Raw genomic sequence first — 14,553 nt, 5'->3', positions numbered from 1 at the left:
CCCTTGTTCCTCACGGCACGAGTCAAGCGTGTGCCTTTTTTATTATATAATAATTAAATATTATTCATATTTTTTTGTATAATTATGTTTCTAACTTTTTAGATAATTTAAATATTACTATAAAAATATTAAATTTAAAATATAAATGATTGGTGAAATTTTTTGTTATATAAATTGTTAATTTAAATCAAATGGATTTTTTTTTTATAAATAAGTTTAGCCATAAAAAATTTACAGGTATAATTTTATGGGGTAAGATTAAAGAAAGCATTTTTCATATGAAACTTGTTTTTTGGGCCCTTGATTTTATTATTACGAATTAAACACATTAATTAAATTATTCGATATATCAGTCAACACATCATAGATCAGCTAGGAGAAGTATCAGGTTCCCTGCTTCCGGCAGACTCATCCAGAAGAGAGGAAGGGACTGATATCTTTCGCTTCTATTTTGGTGCGATCTCTCACTCTCCTTCTGGGTATCACGGAATCATGATCTATGTTGATGGGGTTCCATTTTCTACCATTTCTTCTGAGGTACTCACTCACTCCTACTTCGTAGATTCTTCGTTTTCAGTTATTAATTAAGTGTTTTTTTTCACATACCCATCTCCTTTTTAACTTGCTATATTGATCCTCCCATCGTAGATTTTGGTCTAAAGCACTCGGCTTTGTTGCCTAGAAAATGTGTCTCGATATTCGTAGTACATCTCTTTGAGCTCGAGAAGTTAATCAGTTATCTAATTGTTTTGGTTGCCGAGAACATGTGGGAAATTAACCTCTAATACCCATTACGTTCCAGGGCTTTTTATATGTCTAGAATTTTGTTTTAAGAATCTCTGATCAACAATCAAATCATCTTGTTTCCGCAACTCTCACTTTCCTTTTTGGTTTTCTTTTGCTCCTTAATCAAGTCAGTGACCAATAGACCTGGAAATTGTCTTTGTGATCAGGAAAGTGATACATTGGCAGCTTTGATGGAACACCCTTTGTTGGTGTCTGCCTCCCGTGCATTGAAGGCAAAGCAGGAGATGAAGTTCTCTGTCTCTGAGGAGTCAGGTTCACAAAGATCAATGCAGAGTCGGTGGGTGTACATTTTCCAAAGAGAATACGCAACTGTTGACCCTGCACTTGTAGATGTATGCTCTCTTTTTTTTTTGGTGTATTATTCATTTCTTTATGAAAATGCTTATGAAGGTGGGGACATTTGAGATTTGTCTAGATCAGTAATGTATCTAGTTCTCCTTTTGCAATTTTTCATGTTTTATCTTGGGGTATCACTTAAGCTTAATTTGTTGTTTATCTTCCATCGTCTCATTTTGTTTTCATTAATAGAAGTTAATCCCTTTTCTAAGTGTTTGTATGCTATTATGTGGTATTACAACACTCAGGCCTATGGAAGTGATTTTCATGCTTAATGAACACTTCTCTTAGTTAATGTGTAGTCAGGAAAGTGACCGAGCTGAACTCTTTTATTCTTTTTTTGGGAGGGCAGGGATGGGGTAGGCATATGTAGCTGTTGATGGAAATTTTTGGTTGTTGATGAAGTATATGTAGTTGCCTTTGGAAAAGGTAACCCTCGGTGAATTTGCTTGTGTGAAAGCAGTTCATCACAGTATCTTTGTATTCTAATTTTTAGGAGCTCAGTTTTAGTTATTAGCTAGCGTTGGTTCTTTTATATATCATGTTGCAAGATCCTTTATAAAATCAAAAGCAAAATATCATATTACCAAATCCTTTTAACACCTGAGTTTTGGACCTCTCTGTTTTCTTTAGTCTCTTGTAATTAAGTTTAATTGGTATTCTTTGATACACAGAATATGTTTTCACTTCCATTTCTCACTCTTGTTTTATAGTTTGTTGGCACCGATGAAGCAACCACTTGTGTGGGCCTTGTTATTCGCAGCCAGAAAAATGGAATGTAAGCAATTTGTTTAATTACAGATGGGCAACTATATGCAAATAGGAAATTCATCATTCCTTAATTTACTTGCAGGGTGTCTGTTGCCCATATGGATTCTCCAAAAATTGTTGATACTGGCCTTAACCAGATGTTGTCACTTCTGGTTGATCAAAATTTTGACCTCAACTTGGATGTATTCTTCTATGCTTATTTTCCTCCAATAACATTGTTTGCATTGCTGGCGATTTCTCTTAATTAAAGTGAGCCCTTTTGCAAAATTGTAAATGCAGGTTCACATGATTGGTGGTTTTGAAGATGTTACCCTCAAAGTCTGGTCAAATAACCCCCACTTTGGTGTTTGATATTCCAGATACATAGTTTCATCTTCATAAGTGGAGTGACTAAAGCAAATTTTAACTTTATTTGTATTGCAGCGAGCTAATGGCACCACCTGGTCTGAAAGCCATGAAAAATTAGATGGTTATTCTTTTCCACTATGCACAAAAATAATTGATTCTCTGGTGAAGAGACGAGAAAAGTTTCACATTAGAACTCTTTTTGTCCTTAGCCATAACACCAAGAGAGATTCTCAAGGGAATGCATACCCAATCTTCAATGGTTTCTTGGTTAGTTTTAAGTATTTTTTCCTTATTTCTATTGTTTGCATTGAAATGAATAAATATGATAGAATCGTTTACATTTGATTAAACTTTAGGAAAGTTCACTTGCGTGTCCTGAAGGTATATCATTCATGGAGCAGAGTAGCTATGTGAACTGTGAAGTGAACTGAGGAGCCTTAGAAATTTCTTTTTTACTAACATTTCTTAGATTAGATCTACCTGTTCTGTCTACACATCTAGCCTTATTTTATATAGCAGTCCTGGTGAAGAAATTGTAAGTTCATGACTAGAGCATGGAAATGAAAAGGCCAAGTCATATAAAGACAAATGTATTATCTAAACCTGTAGAAGTCTAGGCAGACAATACCAAACTGACAAAAATAGTGGCTAAGAGTAAAATTCTATGAAATCAGAAATACAATTATGAAAAGTCGTTAAAATGTAAACTGTATTAAATTTGTCAAAAATAATTCAACCATTTGTTAGCATCGAAGTGTTAATTTTCGTTGCCATTGAACTTCCCAAAGAGCTCTGACTTACCCTTTGTTTCCATAGGTGGAAATTGTCCTTTATGGACCACTAAGTACTCAGTTTTGCTTGCTAATGCGATTTTAAAACAAGATGTTGAGTAGCATTCCATTGAGTTAAAAGTTCCACAAAGATTCCAATGATGTAGATTCTGATTTCCTTTTCCGCGTTGTCAGGTTGAAACGTCCACTGGATCTCTGAATCCAGCCAGTTTTGAGAGAAGTACAAGGTGTCCAGATGAAATTGTCAGACGACTTCGAGTAAGTGCATCCAATGAAGACCCCACTTGGAATGGCAAGTTGCTGGAGACATATGATACTCGAGCTGATCGATTTGTGATTGCTCCATGTTGTTGGTATGCTTACTTTAATTTGCATAAATGCATGGATTACTCTGAAAATTTCTCAAAAACTGTCACCTTGATAGTGAATTATATATTAGCTCTATACATACCTGTCACTATTGTAGTATACATTCCACGAATTATATCCTCTTACCTTTGTCTAAAGTAACTACCAAACCTCTCTTCATTATAAAAATGTTTGTCTTTGTTATTGTGTTACTGATGCAGGACCTCATATCAATTATACATTGCTTTGCAACTGCAACAACTTTCTGATGCGGATATCCTTCTTACATGTTCTACTTCACCAGCTGCAGAAGGTCCAGATTTTGTGGATAATGAAAGAAGGTGAATACTGTTCAAAAGAAGGCCATTTCGCTGTCTGGTTTTGGCTGTGGGACATAAGCATTAAGCAATTCTTTAGGTTCCATTCATTTCATAGTCACTGGATTTGAGGATTTGTGGGCTTAGAAATGGGAATGTGGTTTCTGCATTTTGAGCCAAGAATGTGGTTTTTCAAGCTTGCTTTGTTGATTCAATCAATTTCGATGTTGTGTTGTGCTTGTCTTGTTTTTAATCAGAAAGGGAATTAGTGATTTGAGCTCTAACAGATAATAATTGTCAGCCTGGTTTTTAGGACTGTACTAATTCACTAAAAATGATAATGCAGAGATGTTAATAATTACCCTTTTGTTCAGGCTGTGGGAATACATTATCAAACATCCAGATTGGCAATATACTTTTCCTCTGAGGCAGCCACGCATCTTTAAGAGGACTGCTGATGGAGGCTGGAAGAGGTGCTTGCTAACAACAGGGGATTCTTCTCAAGAACCTGAAGCTAAAACTTCATTGCAAATGGCCTAAATCTGATGGAAGAAGTACATGCTTCTACTCTCCACTGAGTGCTTTATGATCAGGTAAATGTGAAATCCTCAATTATTTGAAGACATGCTTTTATTAGGCCATGGCAACTCAGTTTGCAGTGCTTGTGATTATTGCCTGCAAAACTAGTGTGTAATTGGTAGATTTTTTTATATCCCATGTGATGGGCATGGTGCATGTAAGAATTTCTTGTACTTGTGTTTATGTAAACATGTTTGTCCTTCATTTGAAAGGGAAGCTGGATGTGAAGGATCCCACGTCGGCAAGTTTCTCCCACAAATCAATAATAGAGCTTTTCCTTAACTTCAACCAAATGTGGTAGCTGGCAAATTTAACAGTGAAAAGCTCAGTACCAATGAAAACCAACTATCCGTGTAGTTCAAGTTTAGCCACCCAACTCTCTGGTGTAGGGTTTCCATCCTAGCAAGTGTAATTTCTCATGTTTTTTCCTACCATTTCCATCAAGTTCTGTAATGACAGAGGTCACTCTTCAAAGCAAAAAACTTCCTTTTCAATTGTAGGCCTCCCTCTCCTATCCTGATTCATAACTGGAGAAAAGAAATACCTCAATTTAACCTTGAATATCATCTTTAAAATGGTTCCTTCCTTAAAGATCTCAATTCATCATGACAACTTGATTTGGCTCTTCTTTCACTACTCAGGTGTACTATGATTAGATGTTAACTATTGATCATGGTGGAATTACATGGGATCCACCATGATCAATGACTATAATACAACCCTTGTATATGCAAGGGTTGCATTGTAAAATTTCTCCCAGATGAGAGGATGAAGAAAGTTACTTGACCAGTTCTAAGGTGGTGGCGATGTTTTAAGGGTTGGAGTTGAATGCAGGAAGGCAGTAGTGGTAGTAAGATTTCGGTGTACTGTGAAGTTTCAAGACTAATGAGATGCCTTAAGTGGTTTTTGAACAAGATTGCACGGCGGGAAATGGCAAGAAGTGGAACCCAGTGAAGACTGATGATGTGGCTGAGACGTGTTTGGCGGTAAAGAGATAAGAGAGGAAAATTCTTAATATTTGAAATATATACTTCATTGCTATACCTCATGCATTTATTTATTTATTTATTTTTAAATTTTAAGGTAAGGGATGATTTCAATTATTTAATTAGTCATTATTAATGGTAAGTGATGAGTTATAGAATAAAGTTGATGATGAGCTGGTTTTGCTTGCGTATGGGTTGATTGAAAGTTGAAATTTTTAATTATCTGCTGGTTATTGACACTTCTTTTAAATCAATGGGTTACTGAAATTTCAATTATTTTGTCAATCCCTTTCCGAATTTAGGTGATTTGATTAGCTATGAACTTTATAATTAGGGATTTAATTCTGTCTAATTTATGTTGTTGGATTTAGTTTTCGCAGTAATATTGAAATCATACTGGATTCAGTAGTACTATGTATATACTTAAAACCAAAAACTGTGTCGTTTAGTCTTAACAGCTCCAACCTTGCTTTCCTGTGTTGTAAGAAATCCATTAGCCAGGGGCCCACCATCACTCGCCTGGTGATGGCCAAAATTTGTCTTAAATCAAAGTGAAATTAAAATAAAATAAATAATAAAAAAGTTTAACCGTTAAATTAAATTTTATTAAATCCATTCCCATTTAGTCATAACACTTAACTCGAGGAAATCCCATATCGTATCGATTAACGTCAGCTTCTTTCCTTTTTCTTTTTCTTAATCGTCTTCCACGTAATCTTCTTTTATTTGCTGATATGGAAGTGGGAATTAAAAAGGATTTCATGTCAGAAAATTGGATTGTTAATTCTTAAAAATTGATTAATTTACCATGTAACTTTCCAGATTCACAATTTGATTTACAAATAATTTTAGATTTTAGAATTTTATTTATTGATAAAATAAAATTTTCATTAGAATTAAATGTTATATTATATTCCTTTTCTTTTGTTTTATTATTTTTATTTATTTTTAAAATTATTCTCTATTTTTTAAAAATTATAATAACATATAAATTAAATATTATAATTCTATTTAATTTTATCTTATTTTCAAAATATTTTTTAATATCTAATAAAATTTAATTCTTTATTAATTATTTTGTTTTTATTTTTATTTAATTTAATTAATTTTGATTTAATTAAATTTAATGTTTTGAACAACTCAATTTTTTATTTTAATTTTAACAATAAAAAAATTTTGATCCAACATGAAATCAATAAATTTAGATGCGATTCAATTAACTATTGTCTAGATTTCTATTAAATTAATATAGTTTTGCCGTGACCCGGCGCCTGGCGGGTCTAACCCAAGCCCAATCCAATAAAAATGCAAGGGCATTTTGGTAAACTGAACCCAATATAAGACCCTCGCGAAAACTCATAAAACAAGAAGTTGAGAATTCTTCCAAATTCCCATGCTTCATGCTCTTAAATCTATCTTCTCTTCATCTTCTTCTGCTCTGTATTACAACATAAATCGTAACCAATAAATATTTAACGCAAATCACCCATTTTTCAAAAAATAAAATAAAATAAAATAAAAAATAGCTTAAAAAAAAAAACCCTAGCTTTTATGTTTTTTGAAAACAAATGGAGGGAGGAGACGGAATACAATATAGTTAATACACCATTTTCCCCAATCATATGGAGAAGCACAGCCAAAACCAGAGCCACAGCCACCACCTAACCCACACCCACAACCCCAACCCGACATGGGGTACCTGGGACGAGCTTCTCTTAGCATGCGCCGTCAAACGCCACGGTTTCAAGAACTGGGATTCTGTTGCCATGGAAGTCCAAACCAAAAGCTCCCTCCCCCACCTTCTCACCACCGCTGAGAACTGTCAGCAGAAATACCACGACCTTCACCGTCGCTTCACCACCACCACCACATGTAACGAACAAGATAATATTAACAACAATAATAATAACACTGCTGATAAAGTCGTTAATATTCCATGGCTTGAAGAGCTGAGGAAGCTTCGTGTTGCTGAGCTCAAACAAGAGGTTCAGCGATACGATGTCTCAATCCTGTAAAGTCTAGGCCTTTTTTTTACAAGTTTTTTTGAAAATTTTTTTCTTCATGATTTAGATCTGAAAATCTCCTTCACAGTTCTCTGCAGCTAAAGGTCAAAAGATTGGAGGAGGAGCGAGATAAAAGCTTGCAAAGTAATCAAAACGATGGAGGAATACCAGATCTGGAACAAGAGGCTTCACAGAACGACAAAAAAGACGAACCGGAGAAGAAGGATTCGGTTTCCGGCGGCGAAGAATCTGACCGGGAAAATAGGTCGGTGAACGAGTCTAACTCCACCGGTTCAGAAGAGAAGACAGCCGAGAAGGATGGGGTTAAGTTAGAAGATGAGCCGGTTCGGGAAGGTCCGGGTGAGGCGGCGCCGGTTTTGAGCGTTTCTAATTCGAAACCAGTGGGTGAGGAATCTCACGAATTGGGTGACTCGGTGACTCAGCTGAGCAGCGAGGTACAGAGCTCGGCGAGTTTGGGGAGAAAAAGGAAAAGGAAAGAAAGGAAGAGAGGGGAAGAGATTGGAGGCGATGGGATCAAAGGGACGACTGAGAAATCTGAGCCGTTGGTTGGGTTGATCCAAATGATTCGGGCCCATCGACACGGTTCATTGTTTGAGAGCCGGCTCGAAATTCAGGTCGTCTTTTTTTTCTTTTCTGACTTGGAATATTAATAATTCCTTATCGCTTTTATTTTATTTTATATAAATTTAAGGATGCAAATCATGGAATGATTAATCATATGATTATCGCAAATACATTGAAATATGAATATTAATGTAGGTTCGAAATGCAATATTCTTTTTATATTTAAAATAAAATAATATACCCAATAGATCGACATGGATTAATTATCTCTCATGTTTATATATTTTCATTTTTTATTATGAAAAAAAAATACAGCAATCTTTGGAAGCCAAGTGAGAAGACGGGTTGTAGGAGGATACGTTGGGTTTTTGCTTTTATTGGTCAACAATAAGGTGTAGTGGGATTAATTATTTGGTTAGAGTCCAAAAATAGTTTAGGGACCACACGTTGTCGTTTTATTAATTTACTTTTAAGTTTATTTATGTTTTTGTGAATACATCTGGAAGCCAAAACTCTCCTTTTGTCTCCCATAATTCATGGCAACAGAGATGAGTGAGGTGGAATCGCACATGTTTTTAGATATGAAATGGATCTACTATAAAAAAAGGATTTCCAATATTTACTTCCTCCTTCATATTGGGAATTTGTCTAAAAATTTCCAAATACTAGTCTCTCTTCTCTGTATCAAATTAGGCAATAATGTGAAATTAAAAGGTTTGCTTTCTTTTTTTACTCTTCTTATAGTGCTGTTAATTGCCAAAGTTTGGTAAACGCTTCTCTTATTATTTTTTTTTTTTGGCTTTTTGCTCATGCTTAAAACCATATGGTCATCGTGGGAATTATTTATGCCTAACAACAAACATGTAGCAAACATGCCATCCTGTTTGTATTAGTTTTATCCAGTTACTTCAATGGAAACAATTCTGTTTGAATCGAAATTTCAAATTGAATTGCCTCACTTTAAAAATGTAACTTGGTTTATGTAGTAATTTAATTCAGTCAGTTTGAAAATTATGAAGAAAATGATGTTAAGGAAAATCAACTAAATTTGAATATTTCGTAGCGCCAGATGTTTTAGAGATTAGGATTATTTATATGCCTCCTTTCTATTTATAGGAAACAAAAATAAAAAGGAAAAGGAAAAGTTCAGCTTGGTTCAGTTTGTTTTGATGATATCCTCTTGTTTGATTTGGTTTGTTTTAGATTTCTATTAAATTCAAGTTAAATTTGGTTTTAGAGTGTTTTAGCCGTACCAAACCCATGATGCTACTTGCTAGTACATGAGTTTACCAACTCTAGGAATTTGGTAGGAAAGAAAAGGCTAGTGAGTTTGACGTTTTAGAGTAGTTTAGTCTTCCCCTTCTCCATTTAATACTTCATCTTTCTTCCCGTGTTTGTGTGTGTGTCTACATACATATATATATATATCTTTTTTGTCAGAACTGACACAACACTTAAATAAGAAGCACCCTTTTCTCATGTCTTGACGATCTTGTAAAAGTTGGTTCCAGCAATTAATCCTTTTGGGTGATGGATATGCATATTTTTGTGCATACTTGTTGAGGAAGAATATTTATATACTGCTTTTGTTATTTCAGGAAACGGATGCGTATAAAAACATAGTCAGGCAGCATCTCGATTTGGAAACAATACAAACAAAGCTGGAACAAGGATCCTATTCTTCTTCTAACCTTGCATTTTATCGAGATCTCTTGCTTCTCTTCAACAATGCTATTGTTTTCTTTCCCAAATCCTCAACTGAATCATTTGCAGCGTATGACCTTCGGTTGCTTGTCTCAAATGAAATGAAAAAAGAGACCCAGAAATCTGAGTTTACAGTAGCATCACAAAATATTGTACCTCAGCCTAAAAGTGAGCTTGAAAGATCAAACTCACTGCTCAAGGGTTCAGCTCCCATTGTAGTCTGTCGCAAACGGAGTTCATTGTCGATGAAGCCTTCCCCTTCTAGCTTTGGACAAAAGATTGAACTGCAGCAGCAGCAGCAGCAACAACAACATAGCAATGACAATGAACTGCCTAGTGATCCAAAGCCACCCATAGTTGAACAGAGTACTCTGAAGATAGAATCAAAGGAGAAGCCTGCAACTGGCACAAGAAGCTCCAGAAGAAGCAACAAGAATCTCAACAAAGGTACTCCAAGCAAGAAGCAAAATGCAAGTCCTACCATTAAAGCTGATGCTGAAAAGTCTGAAGCTCCTAAAACTGATAAGAAGAAGACTGAAGCATTGGCATTGGATAAGAAACGAAGTGCTGTGGATTTCTTGAAGAGGATAAAGAAAAATTCTCCAGTTGAAACATCAAAGAATACAAGGGGAGCTGTCAATGGTGGTGGAGATCACAAAACTGATGGTGCTATGAAGGTAGAAAAAGGGAAAGAAAGAATCTTGAGGAGAAACAACGATGAGAAACAAGTGGAGGAGAGTAGTCCATCAAAAAGAAATGTTGGTAGGCCATCAAAGAAGGGGGTGGAGACAAGCAGGGTTTCAGGAAAGCGCGGGAGGGAAGGTGGTGGGAAGGAGGCAGTCAAGCGGCCAACAAAGCGGTCCAGGAGGTAGATATTGGCTTATATGTAATATAGCTATTTCTTTTTGTTCCTTAGCTTCGACAAGGGCTCAAACTCAAAATATCAGTTCAAGAAAATGACTTTGGTACCACTAAAAGCTCATTCATCGTAGTGAATTCTGTATATTTTTTTAGTGTAGGCCTTCATATAACTGGATCAGCATGTAGTCTGTGGTTCTTTCACCCATGTACCATTGTGTCATTAACACTTAATTCTTTATTTTACACGTCTCAGATCAAATGAAAAGTGTGGTTAGCTCTATCCATCATTTCTTTCTTTTCTCCCCCTTCTTTATGCGTGGAATGTGACAACGGTTTCTGAAAAGCTTAAATTATGTGGCAGTATCAGCAAATTTGAACCCTGGGAGTAGGCAAAAAGTTGAGGGTTGAGATCTCATTTGACTGTTAAGAAAATTTACAGTTTTCATCAGGCAGCAGCAGCAGCAGCAGTGTAGCTTCTCCTGTTAACTGGAATTTATTTGGAACTTTGGGAAGTGACCAATCATTCTCTTCAAATTAATAAACCTAACTACAATCAGATTCTATCAAAACATGTGGCAATATCCAGATTTAACTAATTTACATAATCATAGGTGAAACTCTGGAGGTCGTAATATCTTGTCAAATGCTTCTCTTTCCCTCTCGCCTTAACCTGCAAGAAGAGCAACATGAAAATATTTGATTTTCTGTACCTTGAAAAAAAGAAAAGGATTAAAGCTAAAAACAAGTAGAAAGTTGTTATAACATAATGGAAGGATATTAGTAAGATCCTTTCCTTTTATATACAACTGCCATCTTCCCCATTACCAGCAATCATCCAAGTCATGAACTGTGGCAAGAAAATTTGCAGAAACATTCGCACCACGTGAACCGATGGTTTTGTTATCCTTATGGTTGATATACTCTGCAATCGAAAATGAATGATGCCATTTCTTTGTATGTTTCTAATGTGAAAAATTATAAATTTTTAACTTGATATCAAATTCAAATACCTTATCATTTGAAATTTACATCTATCCAATGAAGCCTGAGGATATGCATGCACTGATAAAATCAAATAAAGGAAACGAGGGAGGAAAAAAATTACAGATAGTGGAGAAGATCCAAATCCAAACTCTATGTAAGGTTGATAAGCAGTAAGCACTTTTGATGCCATTCTGCTGGCTGCATGCACTGTACTAACACGAAACATTCTTTTCTTCTCGTATCTGTTCATAATAAAACCATACCAGAATGTATTTCACATATTTATGCTCTACAATTTATCATCTAAGAGCAGGGAACTTGTGTTTTAGGTGCTACAGTTTACCTTCTAAGTGCAGAGGAGATCCCCCCGGACCGTTGAAAGTCTAACCTACTGTTGACAAACTTTTCAAGCTCAAGTGCAAGTTGGTAACAATCCTGCACATATAATGTAGTTTCCAGAATAATTGTTGGCCTTTCAGAACTCATAAAGAGCGCAATTTATGACACTGTTTGGCCATTAAATATCCGAAGTGGAAATATTGGTTACAGCACGTGAAATTACCAAAAAATGAATAAGTGCTTGAGTTCATGAAAAGGCTCATTTATCTTCCCAGAACTCTCAAGAACTGGCATTTGTGCACATGCTTGCAAAATTGCATGTGCTTACTTATGATATGGACTTCTCAAGGAAAGAAGTTAACTCATGAATGATCATATATACCTCGATTGCCATGCAACCACCTTGTCCGAGATTTGGCTGCATTGGGTGAGCAGCATCGCCTAGCAGAGTCACACGTCCTATCCCCCAGGTGTGGATCATGTCTCTATCAAAGATATCTCTCCGCAAAATCACATCTTCCGGTGTTTCTGATATTAGTTCAGTTACTTCACCACACCAGTCATGAAACAATTCTTGCAGCCGCTTCTTCTTGCCTGAAGCATTTGAGGACATTAAAATTCCAGTTGAAATCATAGGACATGCAGAAAACATAGTTACCTGCTGGAGGATCAGGACTACTAAGGGGCTGCTTGTAGAAAGCATACCATTGCATCCTCCCATGTCCAACATCTGAAGCAACAAAGTACTGGTTCAATCCTAAGAACACCCGATACCTTCATCCCACACATCAACCAAAAAAAATTCCAATATTCATAAACACTGTCTAACTTTATCTATTGATGGCCATTAGCCAGAAGCTAAGGCAAAATGAGAGATTCACATACCCAACACTGTCAATATATGGTGGAACAAAGCTTGTCAGCCCACTATAGCATGTATAATCTGAATATTTCGCGTCTTCTTTCCCAAATAACTTGGATCGTACCTAGGTAATTGAGGAACATAATCAGAGAAAGTAGAGATATAAAGAAGAAAAATGATTTTGAAGGGAAGAAATCCTACTTTTGACCATATTCCATCTGCTCCAACTAAAACATCACCATCATATTGCCTACCATCCTCAAGAAACACAGTAACCTGATAACCCGTGCGGCAAAAGTGTCTCTGATCACTAACTCAGCATGTTAATATCAGAAATTTTAGGTTTTAGGACATGCTCTTACCTTGGTAGATTCTTCCATGAAATCAACAACTTTAGATTTATTTATTACTATGTCTAAACCTACTGCTTCAAGTAATATGTCTTGTAGTGCCATTCTACATATTACTCTAGTGACAGGAAGCCCCTTTTTTAAAGCAGGAGTTGAAAGATCAAACTTAGTAAACCTGAAATAAGAACAAGATACAATCAATTGAAAAGACTAACCTCCAATTTCAAGTTCCATAAAAAAAAAATATCATGTTTCAAGTCATAAGGGAAGCACGCAACACACCAGTCACCTGAAAGCCCATCAGCGAGTCCATTGATCCTGTCACCGGTAACACAACCAGCTTCCATGATTTGCCTAGCAGCGTTCTCATCAATAGCTTGCAAAACAGCCAAAGCACTACTCAACAATTGAATCGGACCCCTGTGTCTACCTTCCCCTCTCACTGCACTCAAATCTTTCTCAAACACGCACACATCAAATCCTCTGTTTTTTGCTGCCAAAGCTAAAACCAAACCCCCTATACCCCCACCAGCAATCAAAATCCTAAGCCTCTTCTTTTCATCCCCCTCTTTACAAGAATCTTGATCGTGATGACTTCCTTCAGACCTCACAGCATATCTTCTGGTAAGAGACTTTTTGGATCTAAAATGAAGAAACCCATCAAAGTTCTTGTATTGGTAGTGGAAAGAAGTAAAGGAATGAAGTGTAGCCATTGGGAATTGATCAAGAACAGAGGAAAGTTGGTCACTAACAAGTAAAGTAATGGTTTTTGCTGCTTATAAGTGGTTACTCTATTATTAGGCGCATAAGGCAGGATAGACTTAGAACTTATTGGCCTCATTCCTTACCTAGTGCCAGAGTGATGTGAAATGACACAATAGCTTAACAGAAACGAACCAAGAAAACCCAGATGGAAACGACATGAAAAACTGGATTTGCATACCCATAATAATAATTAAAAAAACAAACTTTAATGACTTTTTTTTACAGTTACCTTTTGGTGGCTTATAAGAAAAGAGAGCTCTTCAAAAAGAAGGGACAAAGGTGAATATGACCACCGTCCGATCTTGATATAGAATCCATCTGGAATAAGATCATTCTAATTTGAAATTAGGAGCAAATTAAAAATTTCTATAAATTGATTTGATAAATTAGATTAAAAACATGAAGTAGAATGATTAAAGAAAAGGAAAAAAAATTGTATTGTTGTTAAATTACACACCTACAATTCCCAACTGCTTCTTTCTTCTTTCTATTAAAAGATATTATCCGATTTAACTGAAAAATCACCCTTTCTAACCCTTTGACATGGATTGAAAATTCTGAATTTTGAATCAAATAGATTGAAAAAAATCAATCAATTGAATTTCTCTGCAACTCTAGTTTCTCCTCTCACCAGCAAGAATACATCAAAGTCTTAGAAATGCAAGAGGTAGCTAGACTTTTGTATGGATTTGGTAGGAGAGACATGCGTGTCTCCTTGATATTCTCATAGCTTATTGAATTAAATTGCTTATTTAATGTATGTATAATAAATAAATACAATTAAATTAAATTTATTTATTTATTATAAAACTTTTTT

General features: G+C 35.6%; 3 protein-coding genes across 11 annotated transcripts; 2 read left to right on the top strand and 1 right to left on the bottom strand.

Annotated features, from left to right (window-relative positions):
• The first annotated feature begins 335 nt into the window (after positions 1 to 335).
• On the top strand, positions 336 to 5,473 carry LOC110625114 (protein N-terminal asparagine amidohydrolase). 4 transcript variants are annotated; one of them, XR_002489521.2, is made up of 10 exons: positions 338 to 537; positions 954 to 1,139; positions 1,857 to 1,921; positions 1,997 to 2,096; positions 2,194 to 2,232; positions 2,338 to 2,529; positions 3,228 to 3,406; positions 3,623 to 3,742; positions 4,093 to 4,311; positions 4,515 to 5,473. XR_002489521.2 is itself a non-coding variant. In XM_021770655.2 (9 exons), exons 1-9 carry the CDS (start codon positions 493 to 495, stop codon positions 4,256 to 4,258), a joined length of 1,092 nt encoding a protein of 363 aa, XP_021626347.1. In that variant the 5' UTR covers positions 338 to 492; the 3' UTR covers positions 4,259 to 5,473. The 4 variants fall into 4 exon arrangements, 2 of the variants coding, with proteins under 2 accessions (XP_043816725.1, XP_021626347.1); XR_002489520.2 differs by having other exon boundaries at positions 4,510 to 5,473; XM_021770655.2 differs by having other exon boundaries at positions 4,093 to 5,473.
• Positions 5,474 to 6,615: 1,142 nt separating this feature from the next.
• LOC110625191 lies at positions 6,616 to 10,716 on the top strand. Its single transcript, XM_021770762.2, has 3 exons — positions 6,616 to 7,294; positions 7,375 to 7,921; positions 9,470 to 10,716. The coding sequence occupies exons 1-3, from the start codon at positions 6,906 to 6,908 to the stop codon at positions 10,445 to 10,447; spliced, it is 1,914 nt and encodes a 637-aa protein (XP_021626454.1). The 5' UTR covers positions 6,616 to 6,905; the 3' UTR covers positions 10,448 to 10,716.
• A 233-nt stretch (positions 10,717 to 10,949) lies between these two features.
• On the bottom strand, positions 10,950 to 13,890 carry LOC110625192 (zeaxanthin epoxidase, chloroplastic). Of its 6 annotated transcripts, none has more exons than XR_006352264.1 (10): positions 13,254 to 13,890; positions 12,984 to 13,146; positions 12,823 to 12,897; positions 12,645 to 12,745; positions 12,418 to 12,533; positions 12,142 to 12,353; positions 11,764 to 11,855; positions 11,447 to 11,662; positions 11,230 to 11,358; positions 10,950 to 11,106 (listed from the first exon to the last, which is right to left on the bottom strand). XR_006352264.1 is itself a non-coding variant. In XM_021770766.2 (10 exons), the coding sequence occupies exons 1-10, from the start codon at positions 13,682 to 13,684 to the stop codon at positions 11,102 to 11,104; spliced, it is 1,413 nt and encodes a 470-aa protein (XP_021626458.1). In that variant the 5' UTR covers positions 13,685 to 13,888; the 3' UTR covers positions 10,950 to 11,101. The 6 variants fall into 6 exon arrangements, 3 of the variants coding, with proteins under 3 accessions (XP_021626458.1, XP_021626456.1, XP_021626457.1); XR_002489533.2 differs by having other exon boundaries at positions 11,262 to 11,358; XM_021770766.2 differs by having other exon boundaries at positions 11,262 to 11,358; positions 11,542 to 11,662; positions 13,254 to 13,888.
• Positions 13,891 to 14,553: the final 663 nt, after the last annotated feature.

The sequence above is a fragment of the Manihot esculenta genome, chromosome 10 (genome assembly GCF_001659605.2).
Source record: "Manihot esculenta cultivar AM560-2 chromosome 10, M.esculenta_v8, whole genome shotgun sequence".
NCBI lineage: Eukaryota > Viridiplantae > Streptophyta > Magnoliopsida > Malpighiales > Euphorbiaceae > Manihot > Manihot esculenta.
The sequence above is the reverse complement of the archived record's forward strand: the minus strand, read 5'-3'. Positions and strand labels throughout refer to the sequence as shown.